The 27,639-nt window shown below is 44.2% G+C and overlaps 1 protein-coding gene across 2 annotated transcripts in view; it reads right to left on the bottom strand.

The window, feature by feature from the left end:
• Positions 1–7,335: 7,335 nt before the first annotated feature.
• LOC310744881 (sodium channel protein type 2 subunit alpha-like) overlaps positions 7,336–27,639 on the bottom strand; it is a 75,703-nt gene continuing 55,399 nt past the window's right edge. For both annotated transcript variants that reach the window (XM_083576792.1, XM_083576793.1), the window contains exons 22-28: positions 18,722–18,844; positions 15,256–15,537; positions 14,957–15,010; positions 14,453–14,590; positions 13,074–13,178; positions 11,720–11,990; positions 7,336–10,335 (exon numbers count right to left, since the gene is read on the bottom strand). In XM_083576792.1, coding sequence (XP_083432918.1) covers positions 9,140–10,335; positions 11,720–11,990; positions 13,074–13,178; positions 14,453–14,590; positions 14,957–15,010; positions 15,256–15,537; positions 18,722–18,844 — 2,169 coding nt within the window. In that variant the 3' untranslated portion in view covers positions 7,336–9,139. The remainder of the gene's footprint in view (positions 10,336–11,719; positions 11,991–13,073; positions 13,179–14,452; positions 14,591–14,956; positions 15,011–15,255; positions 15,538–18,721; positions 18,845–27,639) is intronic.

Below are 27,639 nucleotides of genomic sequence, written 5' to 3'. Positions count from 1 at the left end.
ATTCGAATGGCTGACCTTCTGATCGGCAAGTCCTAGGCTCTGTGGTATAACCCACAGCGCCACCCGCGTCCCTAATGCCATTCTAACCTATGCCTAAACCCATGCCTAAATTCAGAAGATGGGTTAGCATATATACAAGTAAAGGGTTTGAAACTTTAAGGCAGGCGAATTAGTATTTTACATCCACCCTCCTCCCCAATTTCAATCTCCACCCCAACACCAGCATTTAGTGTTCATAGAACCATAGAGATGTAGAGTTGAAAGGGACCATGATTTCATTTAGCTCAACTGCCTGCAATGCAGGATTCTTTTGCTTGAACCCAGAGCCCTGAGATTAAGAGTCTCATGCTCTACTGACTGAGCTAGTCCTTGAAGGCACCATTGCGATAATGATTATAGAAATAAGGTCACACCTAGAACACCAGGGTCCCGTTCAGCCTCTAATTCTAAAGTAACCCACTCTGTCTCCTTGATATCTTTGTCTCGTCTTCTCAGCTGGGCCCATTTAGAAATATGGTTGGGTGGGAATCTTTGGAGCTGATCCTACAAAGACCCTGTGGTTAGCTGTTCATGCAGAGTCTTCTGCCACACTAAGTATCTGGAGCAATATTTCTGCCTCATGGCTTAGTAAGTTTTCATCAGTTAACGCCCTCCAAATATTGACAGGATCGCTTTGGACAGTGTACATCAGGAATGGGAGTAGATGGTGCTGATGAAATCCCTCCCTCTCTTGTCAACAGAAAGAACATGTCAATCCATCCAGCACCACACATGTCCACTTTGGATGGGTTTACTAGGAGTTGTATAAAGCTGATGTTGCAGAAGCAGTGTAGTCCATAGAACAACAAAAGACTGTGCAGGAAAGGTGGGTGAAGCCTTGTATTATAGCAGCGTGCTGCTTTGCTTAGATTCTTTTATATCAGCAGATACCCACAAGGTGGCAGGATTTAGTTGTACATACAGTAATCACCAGTGACTTACGAATGCAGTTGTGGGACTGCCGGAAGCTGGGGTGCCCACTTGGAGATACAGGCGGTCCCACATTTAGTTATTTAGCTCAGCTACTGAGGGCCCAACTAACTGTGAGGTTAATTGTGGGGATGCAATTAATCAGCAGCTCACATTTTTGTTGCTGTTAATAGCAGCGGAAGGGAAGCTTGAGCAGCCTCTGAACTGGGAAAAGCAGGGAAGAGAATGTTGGAAGAATAAGGGCAGAAAAAAAAGGAAGAACTCCCTCCCCCCCCAATACAGAGTTAAACTGTGGAATTAATTCCTACAAGAGGCAGGGATGGCCACCACCTTGGATGGCTTTATAAGAGGATGAAACAATTTCAGGGCTGCTATGTTCTCCCTTCACTGTGCAGATGACCTACAAGGGTCATAGAAACCAAACCACACCCACAAGGCACCATGTGTTATTGCTGAGGACAAACTTTTCACAGATTCAGCATGCTTCCAGGCTGGAGGTATTTGTGGGAGGGATTCAAGGGCATGCTGAAAGTTTAGCCTTGCAGATTTAAAATGGATTAAAGCGCTCTGATACCCTAGTGCAACAAATCCACTCAATAAAATAACATAATGCAACCAGCAGTCTTTTTGCTGTTTGGAACAGGATGGGGAAATTCATAGAAAGGGGGGGACGGCGAATGATTAGCAGGAAGATGTGTAAACACAAGCAAATCAGGATAAATACTCGCTGCCATATAACCCATCCTGCAAACAAATGACAACAAATGCTCAGTAAAGATAGGAAGAAGCCTAATCATCACATAAGCTTTGTGCAGGCCAACCAGCATTCTACAAACAGGTCATCTGGAGGAAGCCAAGCTGGAAGGAACTGACATACAAATAACAGATACCTATGTAATGGAAGCTAAAGAGAAGCATCATCGAAGGGGTTGTGCAATGCTGAAATACCCCTAGGGTTTTCTGTTCTCTCTTTTCTGCTGAATTTTCAAGAAGAGTGCAGCAGTTTTCATGGCTATTTCTCATACCTTCCATTATACCCTGGAGAGGAGCATGTTTCCTTTAAATCTCCACCAGTTCTTGTCACAGTGAAAGAAGCCTGTCTGTGGCATCCACTTGTCTGTATCCCCGCCTGCTTTTAAAATGAACATGCCACAAAAGGAATTCATGCAAATGTACTCTGCTGTTCCATTTATTGGCTTTTTCAGATTTGCCTCTGAAATTCCTCCCCGTTCTTCTTCTTCTTCTTCTTCTTCTTCTTCTTCTTCTTCTTCTTCTTCTTCTTCTTCTTCTTCCTCCTCCCCACCCCCATTGCTTATCCTTTTCCAATTCTCTCCGTTTAATATTTCTTCCCCCTTCAGGTCACATGTTGGATGCAAAATGTATCAGGATCAAAAAGCATGCTCCGAGGAACAGCAAAACAAAGGCATTCTATTCCAGTTTGCCGCCTCCATTGCAGGGACATGCAGGTGGTGATGCCTCGTCACCATGACGACATGCATCCCACAGGGAGGGCTCTCCTAGGATCATACAGAGATCCTGAGGCTGGGATTGGGGGAGAGGGGAGAGCGAGCGAGCGAGCGGTTGTGTACAGAAACCGGAGAGATTGCAGCCTGGGGGTAAGGTTTCAATTCCTCCTTCCCCCTCTTTTATTGAAGCACCTTCTTCGCACAAGAATAGAAGAAAGAAGACAAGCTGCAGTTCATTAGTCTGGATTCAGGTATTGCTTCTGATAGTATATATACCAGCAGTTATAATGGCTCCAACCAGAACAAATGGTCTCTTGGAATTCTCAATGCTAATTGTAGACAGAGTACAGTGGTACCTCGGGTTACAGACGCTTCAGGTTACAGACTCCGCTAACCCAGAAATAGTATAGGGTTTAGAACTTTGCTTCAGGATGAGAACAGAAATCGCGCGGCGGCAGCGGGAGGCCCCATGAACTAAAGTGGTACCTCAGGTTAAGACCAGTTTCAGGTTAAGAACAGACCTCCAGAACGAATTAAGTTCTTAACCCGAGGTATCACTGTAGTTGGAAAGGAAACTTGGGGTCAAGATGAATTCCTCAACATTTCCTTCGGAGGGTCAGTCTTGCCATTATCAGTGGCAATCCATAGGAACATAGGAAGCTGCCTTATACTGACTCCGGCCATTAGTCTGTCTAGCTCAGGGTGGTCTGCACCAGCAATGGGGAAACTTTGCCCTCCAGGTGCTGTTGGACTCCAACTCCCATCAGCCTCAGTTATTGGCCAGACTGGCTGGGGATGGTGGGAGACTAAGGAGGAGGAAACTGACAGGCACTATGTAAAGCAAGCAGGCTGGTGGCGGACAGAGGTTTGGTGGGGCAGTTCCACATTTGCAGCCAGTAGTCCAACCTCTCCTGCTGTTCATCAACCACTTACTACAGTTTTTAGTGCATTTTCCTAGCTGCAAAAGGTTTCGTTTTTTTTAAAAAAAGTGGATTTGTTGAGGCAGACCCCTTAATATGCTTTAACTGCACTGGATGCCAATTCCAGTATGATCTTGAATCCCTCCTGCAAATTTCTGACAGTCTCGAGGTGACCCATCATTTGTCAATCAGGTTCAAGAATGAAACCTTTATTCTGTTGCTGCTTGTTTCCATGGAGTTCCTTTCTGATTCTACCCAAGCAGACAGAGACATGTTCTGATTCCTGAGAGCTGACAGCCACTATGTACAGAGATGCACCCCAGAAAAAAAGTCATCAAGCAGAAAGCTTTGGGTGGCTGTGTTAGGTTCTCAGTGCCATCTTTAGAATTTCTTTATGGAATAAAAGCTTCACATGCAGCCCTTGGCATCATATCCTGTGTATCTATCTGCCTTTTGAGTCCAGGCAGGATCCTAGTTTTCTGTACACATATTATTCACTACATTGATTCACTACATCTATGACAGCAGAGCTAGATGCAACTGCTTTTGTGAGGATCCAAGTCAAGCCAAGACTTCCCCCCCACATCTTGTTTTAAATATAAGCAGTGAGAGAGGTATGATTCAGATGTGGACCATGGCTGAGTTTAGCCCCTGCTGTGCTCCTGATGGAAATTCTCTGCCCTGCAAGCTATGTTTGCCATTCCAGGTTTCCCAAAATGCATTTACTTGCCATCTGTGCAGAAAACCCAAAATCAATACCTCCCTAAGTTACTTGTAGTTGGACAACACAACAACGCACTGGATATACATTAAAGAAATATGTGTCTGTGAATACCATGCATAGCTAAACCAGCTATGAACCGAATCCTGTTCTCTGCAATCCACGACACTCCCCAACTGTGCCAACCACTGTTAGAAATGAAAAGCAGCTGGGACTCAGAACACTGATGTCATGGGGACGCACCACTGTGATCTCTGAGGCATGTTTTACTTTTAAAGGTATACAGTGGTACCTTTTAACTAGAGATGTGCTTTGGCTAATGGGGCCTCTTGCTGCCGCTGCACCGCTAGCACACGATTTCCGTTCTCATCCTGGGGCAAAGTTCTCAACTTGAGGTAACTCTTCCAGGTTTGCAGAGTTTGTAACCTGAAGCGTTTGTAACCTGAGGCGCTTGTAACTCGAGGTACCACTGTATCCTGCTTTCCCCATTGTGGAAACCTGCAAGGCAGCTTGAAAGCATGAAATAAAAACCATACCTACACACAGCATCTAATTCTGACCGGCTCTCTGTAGGTTAGTGGTTTATGCCAATGCTAGAGCAAAAGGAAATGTGGGAATGATAGAAGCAAGATGCAGAGATGGAGTTTGTGCTTCATAGTGTGGGTCCTACATGAGGGATTGATGACGCTTTAATTATCAGCTTGTCTTGAGGTCCAATATCTGAGGAGGGCTAAGACCAATGCTATTCCCTCTGATGTTCTTCTGGGCAAAATCCACATGACCCATGTAGTCCCATGGGTTTTTCCTAAGCATTGTATTGTCTGTGCTAGCAACAGAATGGAAAAACTCAGAAGGGTGGTGTATAATATCACTTGATACAAACAGGGTTAGTAGTCCATGAAAGTGACAATTTAACAGAAAAGGTGCCAAGGAAAATGAGAGAGCAAGGGCCTTTTGGAGAAATCTGTTTTTATTCTTTACTTATTTCACATTTTAATCCCATCCTTTCTCCAATGAGGTCAGTTCATGTTGATGGGGGTTCTTCCATTTATCTGTGCAACATTCCAGTGTAGTACATGAAATTGAGAGAAAATGACTGGCCTTTGTGGCCACACCAGGACTTCAAAGTAAGCTCAACACTCTAATCCAGGAATGGGGAATCTCGGTCCCTCTAGATGTTGCTGGACTACAACTCCCATCATCCCTGACGACTGACCACACTGGCTGGGGCTGATGGGAGTTGTTGTCCAACAACATCTTGAGTCACACCCTTGCTGTTAATGCTGTACCACAATGATTCATTCCGGTTCAGTTTGTATTTCAGTTCTGTCCTTGCAAGGGGTACAATACCAGGTCTAGCAAATGGGTTTGCTTCTTTTACATTACCTTCCAGAATGTATATTATGCCCAGTATTTAACACTATATATTAATGTCTCTCTGTGTATGAGAGAGATATCTATATATCTCACAGTCATTTATTTTTCCTAGCGTGTGCAAAAGCTGTAAAATATAAAGGTTAATAGAATCAGAATATAAATATTCAGCTTGCATGAATGACAACAAAATTTGCAAGCCCAGTTGTAGAATATTTGCTCAGTTTCTTTAAGGACCAAAGTAGGTAAGAGGAGAGTGGGATATGTCCTCTATGCATCTAAAGCAAAATGGGAGCTGAGAAGCTGGGCCATTAAGTTGGCTCTGCTGAGAGACCAACCCTATCAGAATTCCCCTCCTTCAATTGTCTCCTGATCAAGCAGCAGAAGACGGAGAGAATGGAAGCAGGATCACTCAATCCTTAGTTCCTCTACCGTTTTTGGCAAATTCCCCTTCCCCTTTCACCACAGCCCATCCTACCCTTCAAGACAGATTTCTAAAGTGGTTTTTAAGGGGAGAAGGGACAGGAAAGATACCTTCCACCAGCCTCGTAGGGCTTCTTTGAATCAAATGTTGTTCAAATTAGAAATAGCAACTTTGGCTGACTCCTTTTTTTTTAGTTCCTAACCCCTGCGCGGGTGCATAAAAAACTTAAAATGACATTTTTTAGACTAAGAAATTACTTAAGTGTTGAGTGTGTGGCATGCCCGCCTGCCTGCTATAAATTGTTCATGATATGTCTTCTCGAATATGCATCAACCCTAAGTCCTGAAGCCAAGATGCATGTGATTGCTTTCTCTCTGGAGAGATGCTAATAGCCTTCAGTTTGCTCTGCTTAGGTTACTGCAGTATAATATTACCTTTTTATTCTGCCCAGGATTGAGATTCCAGGGTATTTTTCCTTATCAGGAAGAAGGAACTATTTAATTTCATGTGATCAAGAGCACTAACACCGCATCTGAGCTGCAATATAGATTTTGGTTGCGAGGCGATTTTTTCAGGAATAGATCTGACGCGTCAGAATGTGCTCGCTCCATCCCCCACTCAAAAATGACGTTAACCGGCAAACGTCAAAAATAATGATTTTCAATTGGATCCAGAGTAAAAGGAGATAACGAGGAGCACTGGTTGAAGCTCTATTAAAAAAATTAAAATGTACCGGCTTATTGCCTGCTCCAGCAAGCAGCTGATGCCACTTAACAGTGCAGGGTGCTAGGACCGAAAGCAGGAGCCTTGCAGTGGTGCAAGGTTCAAACCTCAGTGCCTTGCCCTCTGGACCCCTTGGGCTTGCTGATCAGAAGGTTGGTGCTTTGAATCCCCACGGCGAGGTGAGCTCCCGTTTCTCGGTCCCTGCTCCTACCAACCTAGCAGTTTGAAAGCACACCAGCGCAAGTAGATAAATAGGTACCATTCTGGTGGGAAGGTAAACGGCGTTTCCGTGCACTCTGGTTTCCATCACAGTGTTCCGTTGCTCCAGAAGCGGCTTAGTCATGCTGGCCACATGACCTGGAAAGCTGTCTGTGGGCAAATGCCGGCTCCCTTGGCCTGAAAGTGAGATGAGCGCAGCAACCCCATAGTTGCCTTTGATTGGACTTAACCATCCATGGGTTCTTTATATTTACCTTTTTATATCTGCACAAAGCAGGGATTCTGTATTAGGGCACATCTACCTAGCTGTTATAACAGGGGAAGGCCCCTAGTTCAGAGGTACATGCTTTGCATACAAAGAGGACCAGGTTCAGTCACTTTTATCTCCAACAATCATCTGACGCAGCACAAAGCAGAATGAAGTGAGCTCTGCCCATCATTCCTCGACCGTTGATGATTATGTAGCCGAAACAGCAACAACATGCTTAATTGGAATGAGTTACAAAGCAGAGCAAGCAACAAAGTCTCCATCATTTTATTTTATTTTTATTTTCGTATTGTGGAGGTCTCAACTGAAAGATACAATGAATGTAAAGTAAACAAAATGACTGTGGAAAAGAAAATTACATGAATCTGAACTGAATCTTATGTACATTATGCTGCCATTTTTTTATACATTATTTATATATGCTAACCGCATTGTCAACAGGATAAACAGCTTACAGTATTCTCAATACTGTCTTGGTCTACACTGTATTGTAGCCTGTTGAAACTTTAGAAGGCTGAGAGGAAAAAATGGGGGGAAAGCTCATTGATAACTGCCAACTATTGCTCAGTGATAGGAAGAAATGAGGCGATTTCATTCACTTCACTACTTCCTCTAGAAAATGAAAGTGGATCATGGAAGGAGCAAGGTGCAGCTGTAGCAAAGGCAATATTCACATGCACCAGTGCCCTCCCAGTTATCTGTAATGGTATAGAATATAAGATATCATCTGCCAAGAGCTTGAAAGCTAGACCTGCTGTGGCACATGTTTGCAGAAATACACTGTGGCCAAACCATTTCCTTGTATGCTCAAATATGTACAACTATAAAATGAGTATTTACATCACAGAGTTAAACTGGTGTTTGTTTTTTGTCTTTGTTTCTAAGATTTAGGCATGAACTATACTGAGAGCAGAGGACTATACAGTACTTTAAAGACAAAGTAATACTTTTAAGACCCTATCCTTTTTTGCCCATTTCCGGGCCTATTTTTGCACTACTTTACTCCCGAAACCATTTGACCAGTCAACAGGCACCTCTGGCATGGGACACTTTTGTCTGTTCCCTATTCCTGCTGCACAGATGCTCGGTACTGGGAATTAACCTGTGACGAAAGTGATTATTCCATGCAGAGACGATCTCACCTGGAGAGATCAAAGGGCTGGGTTTAGAGAAATACCTAGGACTGAGATAGTGTGTATGCGTGTGTGTATGCTTGGATCGAGTGATCAGCATAAAAATAATCCATTTGGGATTTTTTTTAATCAACTGCAGGCACAAGTGGATTTGCCTGATCAGTCAACAGAAGGTGTAAAATCGCTTTTTAAAAAAACATCGGAGCCAACCTTGAAATACGGAAGTGGTTTAAAACTCTGCCTGATGACGTCACGTCGGTTCCATGCAGGATCTGTTAAGCGCAGCATGCCTTCATGCAGTTTGCTTCTCTGTCTGCATGTGACAGAGAACCAGAGAGTAAAACACGTGGTCCTGGTAACCCCACCCCTTCCCTCCCGCTGCAACAGAAAACCCATTTTACAAAAATAGTCACATATAATAGTAAACACCCTGTGAACGTTTTTTGTTTTTAATGATAAACCCACCTACACTCTGTGTGTGTGTGTGTGTGTGTGTGTGTGTGTGTAAAAATATGGCAAATGTGGCAGTTGAAATAGACACAGTGAAAACACTTACCGACCAAGTGTCTTGCAGTATATTAAACACATAGGCTATAGCGTTGTGCACCTCTTGGAACAGCCGTATTGTCTCTGTTCCTGTCTGTCTCTCTTCCACCCTGCCGGCTGTGAGTAAAGCAGGCTCCTACCCTGTTTTACAGAGTTAGTTTGGTGACGAGGGGTCACTGTCTTGTTATAGGCACTGACCTTTAGAGAGATTTTATCTGTTTATATACATATATAGATATATCTATGTAATATATTTATAAAGTATAAACTGACAGGTTTGGCATAAATCTCCCAAGGGAGTCTCACTGACAGGATACGTACCCTTTCAAAGGCTGTAAACAAATTTGCACACAAACAGGAACGTAAAAAGTTTGCTTCACTTTTTGCTAGCCCTGGCATCTTTACTTTTATAGTCTCTGTCCGTTTTGCCCTTTTCATATTTCTGTTTGCCTGGCTTGGTAACGCTATCGTAGGAAGGTGGGGAGGTGGTAGAGGAGCTTTCCTCTGTTTTCTCTGGAGGAGTCAAGTTCCTGTTAAATTTATCAGGAATCGTGTCTTTGATGGGAAGGGCAATGCCATCTTTGCACTTGTCTTTATTATACATAGAGGTCACTTTTTTCACTTTTTGTTTTAAGAGGAAACTCCTGAAAGCCCGCTGGATGATGGTAGCAGACACTTCCTCTTGCTTTCGTTTCAGGGTGGTTGTAATTGGCTCATAGGACACTTTCGAAGGGTTGGCTGCCATGAACCGGTCTTCCATTTGCACTCTGAGCAAATCCATTTCTTCGCTTTCTCCCAAAACACGCTTTGTAAAGGCAAACAAGATGTCAAGGCAGTGAATTCGGTCACCGCTTACCATGGGTAGATCCATCGCAATAAGCTGGACGTGGTTTGGTTTTGCAATGAGAAGAGGCGGCTCCAGAGAAGCTGCAAAATCAAAGAGTTTGCAGTACTCTATAAACTGGGTTGCATCCGGATCAAACTTTTCCCAAACCTCATAGAACATCTCAAAGTCGTCCTCGCTCAAAGGCTCAGCACTCTCTTCTGTAGCAACGCTGAAGTTCTCCAAAATCACAGCAATATACATGTTCACTACAACTAAAAATGATATGATAATGTAACTAACAAAGAAGAAGATCCCAACAGAGGGATTGCCGCAGTCTCCTTTGACCGAACTTCCTGGGTGGTCTATCTCAGGGTCACAGTCTGGTGGCCCGCTGTTGAGAATGGGAGCTAGCAAGCCATCCCAGCCAGCAGAGGTGGTGATTTGAAAGAGACAGAGCATGCTGTTGCCAAAAGTTTCGAAGTTGAACATGTCATCAATGCCCACTTCTCTCTTCACATAGGCAAAGTTGGACATTCCAAATATAGCATAGATGAACATGACCAGGAAAAGGAGAAGACCGATGTTGAACAAGGCAGGGAGAGACATCATCAAGGCAAAAAGTAGAGTGCGGATCCCTTTAGCACCCTTGATGAGACGCAGGATGCGACCTATCCTGGCAAGTCGGATCACTCGGAACAAGGTGGGCGACACAAAGTATTTTTCAATGATTTCTGCTAGGAACATACCTGAAAAGAAAAATATTTAAGGCAACACCAGTTTTATAACCAGATGTTTCATATTGTGTAGGAACATGAATTGGACATTATACTCAAGATTCATGCTACAAGCTGATTTGCAGGTTGTGCTGAACCATAGTTTGTTTTAAACTATAGTTTATATCCTTCTCACTCCCTACACATTTTCAGACACACCCCCATGTGGGTGCTCTGCACAACACAAACAAACCACAGTATGGCTTGTTGTGTCATGCAGACCATGATTGTGGTAAGACAGAAATAAGCCAAGGTTTGTTCTTGACATTTTTAACTAACCACTCATGATTTTATTAAAAAAATTAAACCACTTTGGGGGTTAGCATGACATGACAAGCTATACTATGGTTTGTTTCTGCTGTGTGTGGCACCCATGGAGGGGGAAGTTATGTAAGGAGTGGAAGACATTTTCACAATTAAACAGGATTCAAAACCAACTATGGTTTAGTATGCTAAGTGAACCAGCTCCGTGGGTGAAAGAAATCTAAAGCAAAGTGAGTTCTTTTCTAGAATGCCTTGAATATGACCATATTAGTCACAAGGAAAAAGAACACAGCATGGATGTCAGCATGTGAATGTAATTTAATATGTCCCAGTTGTGCCCATACTGTAAATATTAATGTTTTTCTTAATGCAGATACATAAGACAGAGGTACACAAAGCATAATCACAGGGAAGTAGGTTATCTTGTAAAACATCTTGAAAACATGTGTTGTTTTTAATTACAATGTGAAACTTGTGGGACAACTATATGGATGTAATTTAATATACATGAAGCTTAATAATGAAGAAAAACAAATATTCTATTTTGTCAATTGTTAATCTTCAGTTATCTTAAGCACATTTTACAACTGTTAATTTGATAGCATCACAAAACTAGTAAGAAACATAACAGAAATTCATGAAAAATGATTTTAAAAAACATTCCAAAATGGTTTGGTTGACTTTAGAGTGCTAGTCAGAATGTGGTTAGGACATACAATGAAGCAAATTTGTGTTTTTCTGAAGGATCTACGTACATGATAACTTTTGTCTACAAATATCACACTTACCTTCACAGATACCTTCATGAAATATTATACATGTGTAGAGGGAAGCGTTCATCATACGGTCATATGTAGCCAGCATATATGTATAGATTTATTTATTTTCTGTTTGTAAGCACAACAGGAAGTCACAGCCAACCATGCCTTCCCACTGCTTTTACATCGTGCAACAGACAAGTGTCCATTCATCATACACCATTATATGGGTGTGATATAAGCACTTCTCCAGTTTGAGAAGGGGGGAAAAAACCCCCCACAATATGTGAAAAGGCTCGTCAGGCTACGCCTTGATGGAAAGAAATGGTTCTTACCTACAATGGAGAGAATGACAACTACGAAATCAAAGATGTTCCATCCGATGGTGAAGTAATAATGGCGGAGTGAAATCAGTTTGAGTACACATTCGCCAGTGAAAAGCACAATGAACACTAGATTAATCCTAGACAAAATGGTTTCCATTTCTTTACTTTGGTCATCTGTTTCCACCATCATGGTGACCATGTTAAGGCAGATAAGAATCATGATGCTGATGTCAAAGGCTTGTTTTGTTACAAAATCAAAGACCATGCCTTGGAATTTGTTCTGTTAAAAATAAAAACAGAAAATGTGAACAATGTGAAAATAACTCTCTTTACAAACATGTGTATATCTATCATCTATCTATCATCTATCTATCATCTATCTATCATCTATCTATATCTTGCCCTCTTCTTTTGAAGGATCAGGCTATTAAATCTGCTTCCTAGCACCTTAGCTTTTTGAGAAGTAATTGCTAGAGCTCTTGCTTCTTTGAACATTATTGGGAGGCAACCAGAAAAGCAATCAACAACCTCAATTTCATCTGAGCTGCCCTAAGAGTCAGGCACGTGGTGAACCAAAATATTAAGGCCACTGCTACCTAAAGTTTCGTATATTTAAACTGGCCAGCATAAACAACAATAATTTCACCCTATATTACTTGAAAATGTAAGAGGTGGGGAAAACATGATTAGGGTATAATTGAGAATGAAAGCAGAGAGCAGGTAGCAAATTGTTGCCACTGCCTCTACATTGTGGAAGTTCTTTCATCTGCCATACAAGAAGCATCACCTATTGGTTACTTCAGAGAGTTTGTGAAGACATATTTTTTTGGCTCAGACTTTCCCTGACCCATAAGATAGGACCTGGTTATTTCTGAATCCCTCTTTTTACCTGTGCCTATTGTTGTTATTACTATCATTTCTTCCAGTCTTTCATCATAAGGTCCTAGGGCAGGTTACAACAATTTACAATATTAATACCATTGCCATGTAGCTCAGTTGGTGACAGCATGGGGCTGATAACACCAAGGTTGCAAGTCTGATCCCCCTATGGGACAGCTGCATAGTCCTGCATTGCAGAGGGTTGGACTAGATGATCCTTGGGCGTCCCTTCTAACTCTATAATTCTATGAGTCTATGAGTCAAAATAGTAAAACAGTCTAAAACAAACCAGTCACAAAAATAAGCTGTAAACAAACTTCTCAGGTATCAAAGCCCAGGGTAAAGAAGTTTATAGTTTTATTTTTTCATGTTATTTTTGCGTACTGCTTAGATTTTTTTAAAAATAGTATATTAAATGGCTTATATAGACTTTCGATAGACAATGCTGAATCTTCAAATATATGAAGTAGAAAGAAATCCTTACCCCTGGTCTAGGTATAGGTTTTTGTGGCTTTTTAGACCCTAATTTCTTCATGGCATTATAATATTTCTTCTGTTCTTCCGTCATAAAGATGTCCTGGCCTCCAAAGTAAAGAAATGAAACGAAAACAAATCATGTTACAAAACACGTCTGCAGATTAACTTATGCTCTGCTTAATTGAGCGCATTTTAAAACACTGGTTAAAACACCATGTAAGTTCCAGCTTATACTAGAGGCCAATGAGAGCCTTCATAGGCCAACGCATATTACTCTCATATTACACCATATTGATAGCCTACCAAGCTATTTCATGGGCCCAGTTTCGGCCTTTATGATAAGGTTACCAGACATCCTCGTTTCCCGGGGACAGTCCCCGGATTTACAAATCACTCCCCTGACAAAATCCATCTATTTAGTAGGAAGTTGAAAAGTGTCCCCGGATTCATTGAAAAAAATCTGGTAACCTTACTTTATGGTCCTAAATGGAAATCATGAACGTCAACACGACCCACAAGTACGCATCCACTTAAATGAACAGCCGGGGTCATTCTCCCTAACACCTTGTTATCTGAGGTATCATGGGCAGGTAGTCAGTTTGGGTCCTGGACCAGATTTGTGCAAGAAGCCTATTTGGTTCCATTGTGACCGTCTTTTCGTCACACTGTAAATGATGCTTTTTAGCATAATCAAGGGGTGGGTAGGACTTGCAAGATGATTAATTGTACATTCATTTTGCCTCTTTTCTGGCTTTGCTGCTGTGCTGTAATGTTTTTAGCGTTTTCAATGTTTCATTTAGACTTGATTGCTGTCTAGGGGCCTTTATAAAGACAGAAAAGTGGAATATATATTCCCCCCAACCCCCCAAGTTACACATTACAAGTTAACACTCTCAGGGTCTTGAAGTGATATCATACTTTTTTATTTTATTTTTTTATTTCAAGTTCATAGTGGTGGAGCAGAAATAAATGTCAGCTACTAAAGTGAGCATTTTAAATAAATGAAAAACTGTCTATTCTTTTAATGTTCTAAGATGATTACTTCATACCAGGCAGGACTTAGGTTTGGCGATTAAAAAACCCACACCAAATATTTATAGCACGGTGGTATCTCGGTTTTCGAACATCTCGGAAGTTGAACGTTTTGGTTTTCGAACGCTGAAAACCTGGAAGTAAATGCTTCAGTTTTCGAACACACCTTGGAAGTCAAACATGCCATGCGGCTTCTGCTGAGTGCAAGATCCGGAGGCCTAGCTGTTGGCTATTGAGTCCTCAGTTTTTGAACATTTTGGAACTCGAATGGTCTTCCATGGTATTACGTTCAAAAACCGAGATACCACTGTAGCTTTATTTCCAGAGAATAGAAAAAACCCCTTAAATACTTATCTTCTTTTTTTGTTGATTGAAGTTATCTATGATGACACCAATGAAAAGGTTTAAAGTAAAAAATGATCCAAAGATGATGAAGATAACAAAATAAAGATACATGTAGAGGTTATCCTCATAATACGGCTGATCTTCTACCTACAATGCAACAAGAAATTGCAGGATCTCAACATAGACACACGAAGCAGAAAACAACCACCCATTTTCTTCAAAGCACACCAATTCAATGAAAAGAAGAAGAAGAAGAAGAAGAAGAAGAAGAAGAAGAAGAAGAAACAGCCTAGCATGTGTATCTATCTGTATGCAACTACTGTGTTATAAACAATGAGCCCAAAATTTGAGTGGTTTTTTTAGTTCCTTAGGTCAGCAGACCTATGGGCTGGTCATCTGTACGTCACAGTAAAACCAACAATAGTTTGACTGCAGGGATTGTCAAGCAGTCTCCCACGAGTTACCAACAGAATTAGTGCTTACACGTATGATGGAATGTATACTGATACTTACATCTCTTGAATCAACAGCTGCATACATAATATCCATCCATCCTTTAAAAGTAGCCTGCAGATAAAATGCAAACATTAAGCACAGTTGTAAACATACAGACATGTATGCAGGGAATGTTGATGTCAAAATTTGGCGGAGGAGTTGTATCAACACCACCTGTGGAGCAATGGGTCAGCGCGTCTGGCTGTTAACCAGGTTATTGGTTTGAGCCCACCCAGGGATGGCAGAACCTCTGAGCCTGATCCTATGCACTGGTATTTTATGCAGGGAGTACAGAATAGGAAAACTAAACTACTTACAACTTGAAGCAGAGCGAGGTAACCAGCTCCAACATTGTCAAAATTTACTTTCACATTTTTCCACCGGGCAGGCTGATTGTCGTTGATGAGCTCCTCACACTGAGTTTTATTGTCAACCTCGCTAATATTAAACATTTCACCTGTCGTGGTGTTAACACAGTGGTAGAACTTGCCAGCAAACAGGTTTACGCCCATGATGCTGAAGATCAGCCAAAATATGAGGCAAACCAAGAGCACATTCATGATGGAAGGGATCGCGCCAACCAGAGCGTTGACAACCACCTATCATGAAAATTGAACAGAAAAGAAAAGAAAAAGAAAATTCCGATTTATCTTTTACAGTTGAAGAATATAGCTTCCAAATTTCTATTCATGTCTTTACAATTTCGACACTTAGGCTGTTTTAAATACATATACACATATATGTGGGAGGGGGTTGATGCATGTTAATAGAAAATCCCGTTGTTAATGGTACAGTGCAAAAGAAACAAGACAAAGAAGCAGGAACTAAACTCTACAGGGAAAGCAAGTAAGTGCAAAAAGTAAAATAAAACCTGATAGTGGCAAGATGGAATCGTAACATTTGTGTGCACTAGGCAGGAAAAAAGAGAGAGAAAAAAGTTAAATACCAAGAATATAAATCAAAGACCGATAACTGTGCAACAAACTAGGCCTTCAAACAGGGAATGGCTGAGATGCTGAAGCAAACAAATGCTATGAAGCAACTGCCTGGGTTTTAAGATGTCTTGTAAAGCAACAAGACTTTCTCCACTAAGCATTCAGTCTTCAGCCCTAATTCTTTAACAAGCCTTTTAAATTTGCAGAGCTTTGTGGAAGGAGAAATGCATATTCCTGTTAAATATAGCCAAATAAATTCAAGACTAATTTATGAAATAGCTACACTTCTCTTTAGGAAAACTATGTGCATTGATTTGACTTTGCTCTAAAATGAAGATATGACTTCTGAAGCAGCCTGAGCTTTTGTTGACAAATGCACATTTCATTGGATGTTAATATTAAGTGCGGAATCCAATTCATGCCCTTGTGTTCATAGGAGGTATTTTGATTCAGCAGAGGTGTCTGCTAACAGAAGAGAAGAGGGGGCAATTTTTGTTTGCATATTCCCCCTCACCACTGTAGTCCCCAGTGGCCCTCCTCCGAATTAGCTCCAGAGTTTGGGGGACCGCCCCCCCCCAGAAAGTGCAGAGGGAATTTGCAAAAACCACCTTCTCTTCCTTTTCCATTAGTGGATGCTGAATCAAAAGCCCTTCCGTGAGCACGAACGTGTTTTGGAATTAAACTAGATATCTAGATGTTTTGCATTAAAAAACGGAGGAAATGTAAGGGTTTATTGCAAGATAGGTGAAGCCTTGATACATGCTATACATGCATGGATTGTCTTGGGGACATGTCCACCTTGCAGATCCACAATTTTGTTTGGCCTCTTCACTTGCTGAGGACTTTGCAACCCTTCTGCACCCTTCCATCATCTTGAAACCTACAGGCACTGAACAAACCTTCTCCCTATCCCACCCCAACCCCAAATCATAAAACCTAAATTATTTACTGGAAGGCAGATATCAATGTGACCATCAGAGAGGTCAAATGAGTTGATGGACCAAACCAGAAGCATCATATAAACATCCTAAAAGATGGCTGGGGAATCTGTAGCTCTCTAGAGGTCATTGGACTCCAACTCCTCTCAGCCATAGAGGACTGGAGTTCCCACATTCTTGCCCTATAGATAGCCATCCTTATGACTTTAAAGTAAAAGACATCACACACACTTTTTCCCAGGTGATGCAAATACTTTCTAATATACTGCTAATGAGGACTTCATGCTCTTTAGCCTCACAATCGAGCTCTCTTTCATTGCCTTGTTTAGTATGCCTTTTCAGTCTACCAGGGTAAATTTTTATTATTTATTTATTTCATAAAATTTATACACTGCTTGATCGTAGAAACAAACAAATCTCAAAGCAGTTGACAAAAAAGAGAAAGCAGTAAAATCAAGAAAAATTCACAACCACACTTTAAAACCATACAAAAGTTAAAATACTAAAATCAATTAAAATTGCCTCAACTTTCTAAGTATCTGGGTTGGCTTGTCTAAACAAGAATGTTTTTAGCAGGTACCCAAAAAAGGGTATTATTATAGGGTGTTCCTAAGTGCAGGCACTGACACACTAAACAATCTAACAAATGTGGAACAGGTATTATATGTCACCTGCTGTAGTGGCAATTCTGTCCAATTTTGTCTTTGGAAAGAAATATTGGATTCTAGGGATTATGCAGCTCTTAAAAGATTTTCTTCTCCCCGTTTGGTCTACAAATTTGTGTGGAAATTTTGTGAGAGTCTGAAGGCTGGAGGCCAGTGCACCATCTAATTATCTATGTGTCAAATCCCAATAAGCAGAATTCATTCCTGTTGTTGGATTTCATGACAGAACAATCCAGAATTTTGAGACCCTGAAAACTAAATTTGTGCCCTTATCATTTATGTGATTTGCGCTCCCTCAGTCTTCAGGTTTAGGTCCTTAGTATGGTGACCTTTATACACTGGAATATTGTGTTGTTAAAAGGTTTTTGATTTGAGTATAAATTCCTGACCACAAGTTCACTAGGTTGAACTATTAAACCATGAACACACTCACCTGCATTCTACTGCTGAAGTGACAGCAGTTAAGCCATCTTCAACGTGTTCTCTACCATTTTCAAATGATGCTCAGATTGAAAACATGCAACTTTTTTTTAATGCTGTGTAGCCTTGTCGGGAATGCATACAGGGCTGTATGTATGTGGGAGTGCAGGATATTATGCCTGGTGGAGCATTTATAACTCTTCTGCCTGCAAAAGTATCCTTGAAAATATGTGGGCAAGATTTGTTGAAAGCTCAGAAGCCAGGCATGTGGCTAAACAAGCTTTTTTTGGGGGGGGCAGGAGTGCAGCTGCTTCACTTCAATCCTTTGGCCCTCCCATGACTCATAAGACGATGCAGCATGGTAAAAATTGCCAAACAAACTATGTAACAGAGAAATATAAATGCACAATTTCTCAGTCTGTGTAACTCAATGATGTTCCAAAATCCAGCTTTCCTTGTTGCAAACTTTGGACTGCCTGACCTCAATGTTTTAATCCGGGAGTTGCCAAGTACACATAGCCCTGTACACTCACACACAAATCTGATCATTCTGGAGTGTCCTAACACAACCAATGCAATCCTGAAATAACTTTTAAGCAACATACATGCAAGGGACCGAGATGTAAATGCTTGGCTGAGAAGGAAAACTCCTCAAAGACTGTAGAACTGATAAGCTTTTAGAAACGCTGGTGACTGTGGCATGCAGTAAAGAAAAAAAAATATATATAGTGCAACATTTCAACATGGATTTGTCATTCTTTATTCTGTGTGGATAGTCATGTTTCATGCACATATTATTTCAGGGTCATTTCATGGCTATCTCACCCTCATTCCTTCAAATCGTGACAGGGCTCTTAAAGGCCTCAAAGCTCTTAGTGTTCGAAGTGATTTAATGGCACCCAGTTCAGAATAGCCCAGAGCATTGGCTACTAAACTAACCAATGAAACCTGCAGGTGGGGGAAAAAAAGGTAAAACACGTTAGTGCGTTTCCTTTTAATACAGACATAGAGAACAAGGTAATTATTATTATTATTATTATTATTATTATTATTATTATTATTATTATTACACTGCCCATCTGACTGGGTTTCCCCAGCCACTCTGGACGGCTTCCAGCAAAATATTAAAATACAATAATTCATCAAATATTAAAAGCTTCCCTAAACTGGGCTGCCTTCAGGTGTCTTCTAAAACCACAAAACCAGGATTCACTTGACCTGAGGCCCAGAACTTGTCTTCAAACTGAGGCTCAGTACTATCCACATGACTGGCAGCAGCCCTCTAGGATTTCAGACAGGAGCCCTACCCGGAGATGCTAGGAATTGAATCTGGGACCTTCTGCATGCCAAACATGTGCTCTGCCACTAACTACAGTCTTCCCCTTCCCCTATTGCAAAACAGACACACGGTGTGGTGGTGAACCCAGCCATAATACGAAGGTCAGGGCCAGGCCTAGGTGTCCTGACTGCTGCCTTCAGGGTCGCTAGTTGCTGCTGCTCCCTGTCAGTTCCAGTGTATCTCATGAGTGAGGAGGAGCGTGCAAATACAGTGGTACCTCGGGTTAAATACTTAATTCGTTCCAGAGGTCCGTTCTTAACCTGAAACTGTTCTTAACCCGAAGCACCACTTTAGCCAATGGGGCCTCCTGCCGCCGCCATGCCGCCGGAGCACGATTTCTGTTCTCATCCTGAAGCAAAGTTCTTAACCCGAGGTACTATTTCTGGGTTAGCGGTGTAGGGAGCTGATTGCTTATGGAGCCTTTACTTATAGTGTCCACTTATATTACTTATAGAATGTTTGCTTATATTGTTTTGGCAGTGCTAAGTGAGTTGCAACATTTTGGAGGGAAAAGTTATTGCTCTCCCTAACGCTTCTCTTGCCCTAATAAGGAAATGAGGCCATGGCCTAACTGTCACCCCACATCACACCACCTCTGAACACAAGGCACCCATGCCCCCTTAAACCAATCAGGAACAGGCACACGAGCCATACACGAGCCATATGCAACAATGTATGGGGAACCAGGGTGGGGGGAAAGTATAAATGTTGTTGCCTGAAGTTATGTGACGCAGCCAGTTTTCAGAAGTTATTCTGCTGGTTGCCTGTGTGCAGCAAATAAACCTCTTTTCTTCGAACTTACGTTTCCTTGGAACCTTTGTTACTCTCCGCGACCCGGGGTTGGCGTGGCCCTTGGATCCCAAGGTAGCAAGGCAAAGGCTACAGCTTGGGGGCTCGTCCGGGATAAGGCCCCCACCCCACAGGGGTCCGGAGGGCCAGGCCCGACCGTGGTGAACAGCCAGGACCGGCGTCTGCAACCTCCAGCGCGCACCCTGCCAGTTCGTGGGGGGAGATCGCTACACCGTACCTGCGTGGAGACACCCGGTTGGGGAAGAAAAGAGGACAGCCGGCGAGGGAGTGGTCCGCAGCGGAACAGGTGAGCCCTGAGGGAATTAAAATAGGGCAAGAGGTCTGATCAACCTCAACTGGCCGTGGCAGTAAGGTGCCGCCAGTAGGGTAAGGGAAAAAAGGGAGAAGGGGATTTTGTATTGTGAAGTGTGGAGAGTGCAGGATACTCCAGTGAACGGATGAATGTGTGAGTGGCCGGGGCTTAGCGTCCCCTTGGTCAAGCGTGTGTAGGTCCGTGCGGTTCTTGGCAGCGCGAGCTCGTCCAAGCCACGGTCTGTAGCGAATCCCGTGTGTTTGAGGAAAAAACCCTGTATAGGAGCGGAGTATCCTGTTAGAAATGGGGTCTGCAGGCAGCAAAGGTACCCCCTTGCAGTGTTTCCTGGACAATTGGAAAGCAGCCACGAAGGATGATGATTGGGGCTTTAAGCTGAAAAAGGAGCGGCTCAGGACCCTATGTGAGGTAGACTGGCCCACCCAGGGAACAGGATGGCCATCAGAGGGGACATTCGACCTGCAACTAATAGACCCCCTGTGGCGGAACATAATTAAGATCCATCCAGACCAAATCCCTTACATTTCTACCTGGAAGAGAAATACAGAGAACAACCCACCCTGGCTGAGAAATTGCCGAACATCTATTGGGCGAAGTGCCCGAGTATGTGCAGTAAAAGAAAAACCGAAGCCCCCTGTCCTCCAGGATCCTGAAGAAGAGGAAGGAGGGATACTGAGGCCTCCTCCCCCGTATGCCCCGCCGATAGCACCCCCAGCGCAACCAGCCCTGGCCCCGCAGGGACCTACACCACAAGCAGCGGGAGGGGCACCAGGAGGGGGAAGCCCAGAGGAGCAGGAAAGTCCGAAGGATGAGGACGAGGAAGAGAGTGATGAACAATTTAGAGAAAGGCTTGAGGAACGTATTAGGAAAGGGAATAGATGGTCAAAGCAGGATGATGAGAAGGTGAGGAGAGATGTTGAACCATGGCAGAATGAGGTGGATGTGTCGCCACACTTACTGACGGCGGCAACGTGTACTTCAGGACAGATGAAGAAGGAGCAAAGAGCCTTGTTAAATGCATGGGAAAGGGCAAAGGCGCATGAGGCAAGGAAGGAATTAAAGGAAAAAGTAGAAAAGCTCGCCCCTCTACGCCGAGTTTATGACCCACCGGGACCCCCGGGACCAAACGGGGAGCTAGCACCGCGGACATATACCATCCAACATGTCCCTTTTACTAGTTCTGATGTGTGCAACTGGCGCAACCAAAATCCCTCTTTTGAGGAGAATCCAGCAAAGATTATAAAGTTATTTGAGGGGATTTTTAAGACATATAATCCCACTTATGATGACGTCCAGTACCTCCTGGACTCACTGCTAACTACAGAAGAAACTAGGAGGGTCCATGCGGAGGCGAGGAAACATTTAAGAGCTAATGGGGCAGAGGATGACAACATAGACCAGACATATCCATCCACCACCCCAAATTGGAACTACCAGGAGGTGGGAGGTCAGAATGCCCTGAATACCTATCGTCAACATGTTCTGACTGGGATGAGGAGAGCCTCCCGAAAACCCACCAACTTGATGAAGGTTAGGGAGGTGGTCCAGAAGCCTGAGGAACCTCCTGGGGCATTTTTGGAGCGATTGAAGGAGGCATACAGGCAGTACACTCCCTTAGACCCAGATGATGATGCAAATGCCCCTATCGTAAAAGCAGCCTTTGTGGCTCAGGCGGCACCTGATATTCGCCGAAAAATCCAGAAAAACGAGGGGTTCATAGGTCACACCCTAGAATGGATGCTGGAAATAGCGCAGACCACTTATAACCAGAGAGAGGAGGAAGCTCAGAAGAAGAAGGAAAAATACCAAGCAAGGAAATTGATGGCGCTCCAGGCAGGAACCCCAACAGGAGGAAGCACCCGAGGAGGAGGGCGAGCCCGACTAGGTCGAAACCAGTGCGCCATTTGCAAGCAGGATGGGCATTGGAAGCGAGAATGCCCCCAGGCAAATTCTAAAGGAAGGGGCCAAGGAAGAGGAAACCCAATGAACCCCGCAGCTGAGTCTTGGGTACCCGGGAAGGGAAGAGGTCGTGAGCAGGGACGTCCTTGGCAGCCACCTACCCCAGGAGGACCTGCAGGAGCCATGAGTCTCCAAGAGAACCAGTATTAGGACAGACCGGGCCCAACTGACTTAGGTTCCCGTGAGCCCACGGTCAAAATGAAAACAGGGAACCAGACTTTTTCTTTCCTGATTGACACGGGAGCTGCCCACTCGGTGTTGCCCACAGCTATATCCAAACCAACCCAACAAGCAATCACCATTGTAGGGGCCACGGGCGAAACACAAAAGGCACCATTCCTGCAACCTGTCATATGCAAACTGGGAGGACACACAGTCCAGCATAAGTTTCTCTACATCCCTGAGTGCCCCATTCCACTGTTGGGTCGGGACATGTTAACTAAACTACAAGCCCAGATTGCCTTTTCCCCCAATGGAAAGGTTGTTATGAACACTGGTCCTGTGGGAGAACTTTCTCTAGAAGTCCCTTTGAGGGAACACTGGAGGTTGATGATGGTAAAAGAAGAGGAGGGCCAGATCCCAGAGATAATTTTGCAGGAAGCAAACCCCTGCGTATGGGCTGAAGACAATCCACCGGGCATGGCTAAAAATATTCCCCCCATTATTGTGAAGCCCAAGCCCTTCGCAAACCCTGTGGCAGTAAACCAATACCCCATCCCACGAGCAGCTGCAGAAGGGGTATGGACTCATTTGGACCGGCTACTGCAGTATGGAATTTTGAAACCTTGCCAATCCCAGTGGAACACACCCTTATTACCAGTAAAGAAGGAAGGAGGGGAATACAGACCAGTTCAGGATCTGAGGCTTGTGAACCAGGCTGTGGAGACCCTCCACCCGAATGTGCCAAACCCATATACTTTGCTCAGCCTTATACCACCCACTGCACAGTATTTTACTGTACTGGACTTGAAGGATGCGTTCTTTTGCTGCCGCCTAGCGGAAGAAAGCCAGCCCATGTTTGCCTTTCAGTGGACTGACCCGGGAACTGGCACCAAAGTACAGTATACTTGGACCAGGCTTCCCCAAGGTTTCAAAAACTCACCCACCCTTTTTGGGGTAGCCTTGGCATCAGACCTAGCAAACTTCCCCACCAACCCCACCAGAGTTTTGTTGCAGTACGTAGATGACCTTTTATTGGCATGTTCTGACGAGAACACGTGTCTAAAAGCCACAAAGGAGCTGTTAAATCACTTGGCAGAGGCCGGGTACCGTGTCTCAAAGAAAAAGGCTCAAATTTGTCAGCCTACCGTCAAGTATTTGGGGTTTGATATATCCCACCAGCAACGCAAGTTAAGGGATGAAAGGAAGCAAGCTATACTCCAAATACCAGAGCCTAAAACCCGCCGGGAACTCCGCGGATTTTTGGGATCTGCAGGGTTTTGCAGAATATGGATACCAAACTATAGTAGCATTGCTCGGCCCTTGCATGAATCCACAAGAGGAATGGAGAAAGACCCATTTGTTTGGGGACCTGAACAACAGCAGGCCTTCCAGGACCTCAAAGCTGCATTACAACAGGCCCCAGCACTTGGCATCCCCAACCCCGAGAAGCCTTTTACCTTGTATACAGACGAGGATCAGGGGATAGCCAAGGGAGTGTTGTGCCAAAGGCTGGGAAGCTGGCAGCAGCCCGTTGCATATTTATCAGAACGACTGACCCCAACGGAGCAGGGATTGCCCCCTTGCATGAGGGCAGTAGTGGCCGTGGCTACTCTGCTGGAGAAGGCAGACAAGTTTACATTTGGACAAGACACCATTTGTGTGACACCCCATGCAGTCCCAGCTCTGCTTGATATGAAAGGCACTTATTTTCTGTCCCAAGCGAAGATGAGAAAGTGTCAGGTGCTGCTATTGAATCCACGCTTAAAGTTCCAAGTTACTGCAGCTCTTAACCCAGCAACCTTACTACCGGTTGGAGAAGGTGAGGAGCCAACCCACAATTGTGTGGAAGTCATGGATGAAGTGTACTCTAGCAGACCTGATTTGAAGGATAAGGCCAACCCTCACTGGTCCACCTGGTTTGTAGATGGAAGTAGCTTTGTGGAAAATGGCCAGCGAAAAGCAGGATATGCCATAGTAGCCTTAGAAGACCAGGTTATTGAGGCGAAGCCCCTTCCTCCTGGCACCTCAGCGCAACTTGCAGAAATAACAGCACTCACTAGGGCCTTGTGTCTAGCAAAGGGAAAGAAGATCAACATATATACAGACTCCAAATACGCTTTTCTGACTTTGCATGCCCACGGAGCGCTGTGGAAAGAGCGAGGTTTGCTCACCTCTAAGGGAAGTCCGGTAGCACAGCCCCAAGAGCTCTTGGACCTTTTGGATGCCGTCTGGGAACCGGAAGCAGTGGCAGTAGTACATTGTTATGGGCATAAGACTGGACCAGGTGAAGAAGCCAGAGGCAACCGGTTGGCAGACAAGGTAGCGAAAGAGGCAGCCCGGGAATCACCTCCAGGACCGTTTATTGGAGCCTTGGTTCCTGAAGCAATTCTGGACACCGCAGCGAAGCCCCGTTATTCCAATGCGGAGGAAGCTTCAGCTAAAGAGGAAGGATTGCAAGCCTCCACAGAAGGCTGGTACCTCACCCCTGATGAACGAATATGGGTACCAACTTCCCTGTCTCGTCAGATCGTCCAGCGATATCATGAGTCCACCCACACAGGGCCGGATGCCACCACTCAACAATTGGGGAAGTGTTTCTATATATCTAATCTCTATCAATTAGCTGCCCAAGTATCCAGAGGGTGCATTTTGTGCCAGAAGAATAATCCAAGGACAGGACCTTTGGTTCCCCCAGGAACTCAACACACTGGAAGTGCCCCTATGGAAGATCTTGTGGTAGACTTTACAGAACTACCCCGATGTGGACTTTACCGCTATATGTTAGTGGCAGTGTGCACCTATACTGGATGGGTTGAGGCATGGCCCACCAAATCCGAGCAGTCCAGCGAAGTGACTCGATGCCTCTTGAAAGAAATTATACCCCGTTATGGCCTACCCAGGTCCATTGGATCTGATAATGGACCAGCATTTGTTCACTCAGTGTTGCAGGAACTGGCTAAAGCCCTACAAATCAACTGGAAACTACACACCGCCTATAGGCCTCAGAGTTCTGGGAAAGTAGAAAGAATGAACAGGACATTGAAAAACCAGTTGTCCAAACTCACTCAGGAAACTGGCTCTAATTGGGTGTCCATGTTGCCCCTAGCCTTGTTAAGGGTCAGGAGCCTACCTCAGAAGCGCACCCATTTGTCACCTTTTGAGGTAATGTTTGGAAGGCCAGTTCCTTACGTTAGGATGATATCGCCAAGCGTGAGCAGAGATGTCCAGTTAGAAAACTATGTGCAATCACTCTCCCGAGTTTTCTCTTCTCTTAATAGGTGGACCCAGGCTCGCACGCCATGCGTTTTAACCGAGCCCCTGCATCAGTTTGAGCCAGGCGACGAGGTGTGGATCAAGGACTGGGCCCAGGCACCCCTGCAACCGTGCTGGAAAGGCCCGCATACCGTACTGATATCCACCCCCACCGCTGTTAAAGTCGCCGGCATCACCCCGTGGGTCCACCACACCCGTGTTAAGAAGGTTCTGCCTAACTGGACAGCTACATCGGATCCTGACGATCCTCTGAAGCTGACCATCTCCAGGAAGGCACCAGACGACCGCCCTGCTGATACCACTCCGGACGCTGGTATCTCCACGCACGGCTGAAGAAGTGGATGGGAGGGGCGCCCGCGGGCAGCGTCCCCAACGCACCTGTGTTGGACACAAAACCCCCAGAGAACATCCTGCCCCATGCAAGAGCAAGGTGCTGTATAGCTGTAGTTTGGAGCAGAGATTCCCCTGTGGAAATTTTGTCTCCCTTTTCAAGTAAGATACGGGTGGCAGTCTTTTCTTGTGGGTGTGCAGCTTGCTATTTTCCCTCCCCACTCCTCCAACCTAGAGAATCTCTCCCGCCAGGTCATTTGAGCCACGTACACCCTCCTGGAGTTTCTGGTCAATAGGCTGCCTGATGGCAGCTGGCTTCGTCATGTTATGGTTTTAATTGCTGGACCTGTTTTAATCTTATTGCTTCTCTGCTTCTGTACCCCCTGCTTGCTACAGTGTTTGCAACAAATGGTACACCGTGTTACATCTCAGCTCCTAGGTCCAAAGGTGATTGCTTTCATGCGAGGGTATCACAGTGTGCCTATGGATGCGCCAAATGGCGATCCAGAAGAAGAGGAGGGATTGTAGGGAGCTGATTGCTTATGGAGCCTTTACTTATAGTGTCCACTTATATTACTTATAGAATGTTTGCTTATATTGTTTTGGCAGTGCTAAGTGAGTTGCAACATTTTGGAGGGAAAAGTTATTGCTCTCCCTAACGCTTCTCTTGCCCTAATAAGGAAATGAGGCCATGGCCTAACTGTCACCCCACATCACACCACCTCTGAACACAAGGCACCCATGCCCCCTTAAACCAATCAGGAACAGGCACACGAGCCATACACGAGCCATATGCAACAATGTATGGGGAACCAGGGTGGGGGGAAAGTATAAATGTTGTTGCCTGAAGTTATGTGACGCAGCCAGTTTTCAGAAGTTATTCTGCTGGTTGCCTGTGTGCAGCAAATAAACCTCTTTTCTTCGAACTTACGTTTCCTTGGAACCTTTGTTACTCTCCGCGACCCGGGGTTGGCGTGGCCCTTGGATCCCAAGGTAGCAAGGCAAAGGCTACAGCGGAGTCTGTAACCTGAAGCGTATGTAACCCGAGGTACCACTGTAGCTTGCAAAAGGAAGTGAAACCCTGTTGTATAGTTTCCATTTGGGGAATTCTTTTCCTCCTGAAAAAGTTGCCAGAGGAGTCTGAGAGGGACAGAGCCTGAGTTGGACGGAGGCCCCCGTGTGTGCTAATTTGGGGGGCCCCTGCCATGATCCTCTTTACCCATCCCACTTCATCTGTGAAACTATGTCCTTGAGCTCCCGCTGCAAAAGGAGTTGACTGGGGAAAGTGGTGTTGTAAAAGCAAGACACATTTGCCCATATGAGTAGTAACAAGGCCTAACCCTGTTGAGAAACGTCTGAAGATCAGACAAGAACATGGTGGCATGTTCAATGGAGAGAAAGCAAAGTACAAGGGAACGAATTACTCCAAACCTTTCTAAATCATGCTGAGAGGAATCTGCCGATTTAATCATACACCCCTTCAAACTGTGGATGTGTTCTTGGCTATTGTAAATTACTTATTCTTTTGTTTTACACTTTCTTGCTTCCTTCCGCCCCTCT

This window comes from Podarcis filfolensis, assembly GCF_964270895.1.
Source record: "Podarcis filfolensis genome assembly, chromosome: 1".
Lineage (NCBI taxonomy): Eukaryota > Metazoa > Chordata > Lepidosauria > Squamata > Lacertidae > Podarcis > Podarcis filfolensis.
The sequence above is the reverse complement of the archived record's forward strand: the minus strand, read 5'-3'. Positions and strand labels throughout refer to the sequence as shown.